The 6,264-nt window shown below is 26.1% G+C and overlaps 1 protein-coding gene across 1 annotated transcript in view; it reads left to right on the forward strand.

Moving 5' to 3' along the window:
• The first annotated feature begins 5,666 nt into the window (after nucleotides 1–5,666).
• Nucleotides 5,667–6,264, forward strand: part of LOC103309002 (PHD finger protein 7) — a 9,001-nt gene continuing 8,403 nt past the window's right edge. Inside the window, exon 1 of the mRNA XM_029485506.1 lies at nucleotides 5,667–5,685. Within this exon, the coding sequence (XP_029341366.1) occupies nucleotides 5,667–5,685 (19 nt within the window). The remainder of the gene's footprint in view (nucleotides 5,686–6,264) is intronic.

Here is a 6,264-nt window from a genome sequence, read left to right on the forward strand (position 1 = left end):
CCAGTCACGACGAGCGCGTTTATCTGGTTTCAATATTTTTCTGTTAAGTTTTGATGTTAGAGTGAAATTGGCCTATCATACAATTTAAAGGTATGATTTTTGAAAAAAAAAATGACCTTTTTGAAACTTTACTTTTTATAAAAATAATTATGAATTACTTAAAAATTATAATATCAATAAAAACCTTCACGAGACCCCTAGATAATAATCGTACCTATAAATTGTATTATAGGTCAATTTACTTTAAAATTAAAATCAACAGCAAAATATTGTAATTTTAAATAGATATTACAATTTAAAATTAAAATTTGTATCGATTAACCAGTGGCTGACGTAATTTCACCTTTGGGCCGACGGCCGTGGGCATCAGTCACCGCTTGTAAAATTGGTGAGTGATCTATAGTATTTATAATCAATGATTTTACGTATAGTAGTCAATACGCCAATACGGTAATGAATGGCCGAAAGAAATGCGTAATGTTTCCTTCTATAGTCGCCTAATTAACAATAATAATAAACGTGTTATAAAATATGAACATCAAATAAACGCGGGCAGTTACGGCGTTTAAATCTCCGTGTGTATTACATCGCCGTCAATGCATTGGAATTATATTAGAAAAATAATATTTAATTATGGCTAAAAATTGCGACCGAACGCTATAAACAATTAAACGTGCTCGAACGTGTCCGACGTCTCATTTACGTGTGCGAATAAACAGATATAAATGGTGAGGATCGACCTATCATATAAAAGTACATGTAATAATTTTGAACGATTATTAAATCAGCATTTCAGCATTTTAATTACGTATTCAACTTTATTATAAGTAATGTCCATAAGGGCTCGTGTACGAGTAATTACGTGTAAAGTATATACGTACGTTTGTTTTTTTTCAATCATAAATCACCAGATCATGATAATTGATATTTTAAACATTAAATTGATTAAATAACCCCACACAGCACTGTTATATTTATTTAAGTTTTAATCAATATTTAAATTTAAAATTAAAAAAAATAATACATTTTATCAATGTTTAAACTACAGTTAGTATAAGTTTTTAAATGTTAATTAATCACTATAAAACATTTTTTGAACCAATTTCAATATTTATGATAAGTTTAAAAACAAAAGTTGCTTAACATTTAAAAACCAATGGTTGTTTCAACATTTAAATAAAAAATTTAATCAATGTTGTATTGATATTTTCTAATAGATAATTAAAATTAAATAAATATTGATTTTTTCAAAATTATATGTTAATCAATGATTAAAATGTAATATGTATTACATTTTTACTAATATAGTCAAAATTAATTTGTAATTAATGTAATATTTAAATATAATATAGATCCATTATAGCAGATTATATAACAATATAAGTACTAGTATATAATAAATAATCTGTGATATACTTTAAAAATGTATGCCTTTATACATTTTAAGAATTTATATTATTAAGCTATCCAACTTGAACTGCAGATCTGATTATGGTTTATTATAAGATTGTTATACATTAATGTCTTCACACAATACCTTTTAATAGTTAATATATTAATTATCTTCTATATAAATATATACATATATACCGACGCTTGAACATAAATTTGAATGGAATAAACAATATTGTGTTTGAGGAAGATTTAATATGTAATAAATAACTTTTTTTTTAAATACTATATTATATAGTTATACTATATTAAATCTTATTTAAGATATCATTATGAGTAAAAAAGGCGGGTAAGTCGTGGATGTCGCTCTGCTGTACAGTAGGTTACAAGTGGGTTACTGTAATGGATGGAATTAAATTTGAATCCAATGATATTATATCATTGTATACGAAAAACGATTCTGAACGGAGATGATTTGTCAGTCTAGGATATATTATTTTTAAAGAAAAACTTATGGAGAACCTTGTACCAAATTTTAAAAACTTAGTTATAAAAGAAAAAATTTTTACGATTTTTCAACCACTAAATTACTTGCAAATTTTCGCAATTTTGACATATTTCGTATAAATTTGAACTTTAAATGCTTATAAATAAAAATTGTGACAATGTATTCCTTTTATTTTGCAACTGCTATTGTAAAAATATGTTAGGAGCCTTGTATTAAATTTCCAAATCTTAGAATTAAAAAGAAAAACTTTTATGAATTTCTGTTTAAGATTATTTGAACATTGCCGTAATTTTTACGTATTTAGTCAAAATTTGAACTTTAAATGCTTATAAAAAAAAATTGTGCCTATGTATTTTTATAATTTTTGATGCAAGTTAGAACACATATGTGGACCTCTATAAATTTTCAAGTATTTTGTCCCAGCTATTTTTTTTTTATCAACATTATAAAAAAAAATCAAAAAAAATCGATTATTTCAATTGCCTATAAATAGATTAAAAATTAGTGAAATATTTTGAAAATAAAACTATATAAAGAAAATGTCAATTTAAACAACTGGTAAAATTTTCAAGTGTCTACGACTCATACTTTTTGAATAATAACAAATATCAAAAATCGTTTGAGGCTAAACCGTTATTTAATGCGGTTTTGTAAAAATTTAAATTTCAAACACTCCTAAAAATTTTTTGTCTTAGTCCGGTTGAGTTTTTTTTACAGATATTTAAAGAAAAACTTATGGAGAACCTTGTACCAAATTTTAAAAGCTTAGTTATAAAAGAAAAAAATTTTACGATTTTTCAACCACAAAATTACTTGCAAATTTTCGCAATTTTGACATATTTCGTATAAATTTAAACTTTAAGCACTTATAAAAAAAAATTGTGACTAACGATTTTGGATTTTTTTTTATCACTGTGAGAACAACTTATAAGAAACCTTGTACTAAATTTTCAAAGTTTTCTATCCAACCAAAAATTTTTTATCGTTATTTTAAAAAAAAATACTTAGAAAAATTGAAAATTTCATTTGTCTATAAATAGCTCAAAAAAAGTCGAAACACTTTGAAAATTTAACCCTGTATAGACAACGCTAATATAAACATCTGTTGCAAATTTCAAGTGCTTACAATAATTATTTTTTGAGTTACAGTAAAATTAAGTTTTCGTTTTTGTCAAAAATTGGTTTTGCGTAAAAATTCGCGTTTTTCCGTTATTTTTTTAAGGTTTTTCCTGCCGCTTTTGAAAAGTATTGGGAAATTTTCACTTTTGACCCCCCAAAGTACCAACTAGATTCACTTTCCTTTCAGAAAAGGTACAACTTTTGAAAATCGAAGCATTTTTACTGCTCCAAAAGTTGTCGTCAGACACAAAAAAAAAAAAAAAAAAACATCATTGTAAAATCAATACATTCATCACTTCGTTCAGAATCTAAAACACACACACACATATATATATATAATCCATTCTCGGATCTTAAATTATTATTGTTTATTAATATTATAATAAATAAAATAAATTTCTAATGATTTATCATTTATTCAACTTATTATACATGAGATATTATAATATATAGTAATTATTCACATTTTTAAATGGAATTAGGTACAGTGTTTTTCAAAAGTTGCCTTTTTAAGCTTAACGGAGATTGAGCTAAAATATATTTTATTATGTCTTCAACTTCATTGAGTGGAGTACTTTTGAATTTTATTTGCTTTTTAATTGAATCTATAATAGATTTTATAATACATTTTAGTTTATTTTATAAGTGATATTAAAAAGTATACAAGCATGTTGTACTTAGATAATTATATCATTAAATAAAAAAAAGGAGAGAAAGTTTTAAGCATCAAATCCACGCGGTTATTAAACAACATGTATATGTGTATACCATAGACATATAAAACAACTATAGAGAGCCAACTAAGGATAATATTGGAATCCGCAGCCATAATTATAGCCAACGGGGCAATATTTACAAAATTATTTGTTTAATTAATAATGATAACAACATCATACTAGCGACACTAATATACCTCGATTCATGTTAAGAAGGAACCTATAGGCTATAGCGGTCAATTTGAGCGCATGGGTGTTGACTTGGTGAGGAGGGACAAATGGGTGTTTCCTCACTACTGTCCGGTGAAAACCACTTAGGGTTAGGTTCTTTCTTAATGTGAATGGAGTATAGATATAACATTTCTTAAGAAACAATTTCAAATTACAACAAATATTATATATAGTGTCTTTACTAAGAAATACTAGCATTGATATTATAATATATTTGAAAAATAGGTAATTTAATATAATTAAATAGACTATATTATGTCTTTCGATGGCAATGATGCTGAAGGTTAATTTCTAAAAAAAAAAAACAAATTATATATATTATAATCAATGATCACAAATATTAATTATTGCATCCTTACCAAAAATAATAGAACATTTAAATAAACTTGACAATTGTTTTTCCCTTTTTTACCAGTATAAGAGTACTCTGATAGTAAACTGTAGGAAAAAAGTTTTGACATAAGTCTTTTCACAACTGATTTCACATTTTTTCCTCCTATATGAGAAAGTTCTGTGATCTGAAAATGTTAAATAATATTGTGCTAATATTATAAACGTTATTGTAGATGCCTAATGCCCATGATGTACTAATCTTGACTATAATTAGCTCAAAAAAAATTCTCTTAACTGGCATATTATGTATAATGTAAGCAACTTTAAAAAATATAGTCCCCCTTTTTCATTAACACACAGTATAATGAACTAAGTTGATTAACTTACCAATTGATTTTTATAACTTTGATCGCCCGATATTTTGTCTTCAAATATTTGTAAGTAAATAATGTTATTAATTGGCAGAGGACAATCACTAAAGTTAACACTATTAGCTTCCATCACAGGCTTATTAAATGAATTTTGTTCTAAACACTTTTCTATCTGGTCCAGTTAATCAAGCATTAATATCTGATTGCTTGATACTTGTTTCAACTCATATTTTAAGAAGGTTATATTTCTCAATATTTGGTTTTTAGATTGCAATAGATCTGAAAACAAAAAAAACTTAAATAATAATATTGAAAATATGTAACAATCATTTAATTCAAATTATGTGCCGTTTTTATTATGATAATTTTCTGTCGAGTTATTATAAGTCGCAAAACTATTTTTCTTTATGGTACCATTACTAACCGTAATAATATAGTTGTATATTATTATAATATTGAAAAACAATGAATATTAAACAATAAAACTTCTTACTATTGTGTCCCATTGGTCTACTAAACAATTGTTCATCAAGAGGCATAGATAATGTAGATGATGTAGGAGACTGCAAGTTCCTAGAAGGTTTATATATAAATGACTCATTAGCTGAATAATTGGCCAATTTCCGTGCATGTTCAAGAGTTTCTATACATTTAAATAACAAATTATAATTGTTAAAAATGTATTTGAATATATTTAGGACTATTCCTCACATAAAAATACTATTTTAACTTACTTATGCCTTTAGAAAGTACCCTGGCTTTTAGGAATTTGAATTATTTATCATTTAGTGCCATTTTTTTTTCAATAAACTTCTTCATAAAAAGTTTCTTTTTAGGCTAGGCACACATCTTGTCTTTCATCCAAAATGATGGGATGGCCTCGACTGTATCATCATCAAAAAAATGTACAATGGAATATGATGAATCCATATTAGTTCTATAAGAAACAAAATATTATACATAACTTATATTTAAATAGCCAGACTGACGACTGTAATGCTGGAAGAGTATGAGTGTATGACAGAGACTATTATAGCCAGGGTCTATAGGACATTATAGGACTATGGTTATCAGTGTTGGTGTTTATTATAACTGTCAGGGAAACCCTTACCACAGAATAACCACATACGTTGAAGTCATCAACGCCATCCATATATTAAACGTCTATTAATATCTGCAACGGACTAAGATATATCTATATCTTATTCCGTGATATCTGCTATCGCCTATGCTCAATCACAATAATCCATTATAATATTTACTAATATATGATTCCATATTACCAAGTAGAAATGTAATATTATATCGTACGCGGTACGTGTTATTATAGCTCTGTAACTATACATATATCTATACTATCTATACTAATATTATAAAGAGGAAAGTTTTGGATGTTTGTAACTAATAAACTCAAAAACTTCAGGACTGATTTCAAATTTTTTTTCGCCATCAGAATGCTACATTTACATTATCCCTGAGTAACATAGGCTATAATTTAAAAAGAGTAAATTAGAGGTCCAACCAGAATATTCCAAAGCAGAATATTTTTCTTAGTATTTTGATATTTGAAACGCTGGTGACCTTGCACATAAAC

Source organism: Acyrthosiphon pisum, chromosome X, assembly GCF_005508785.2.
Source record: "Acyrthosiphon pisum isolate AL4f chromosome X, pea_aphid_22Mar2018_4r6ur, whole genome shotgun sequence".
Lineage (NCBI taxonomy): Eukaryota > Metazoa > Arthropoda > Insecta > Hemiptera > Aphididae > Acyrthosiphon > Acyrthosiphon pisum.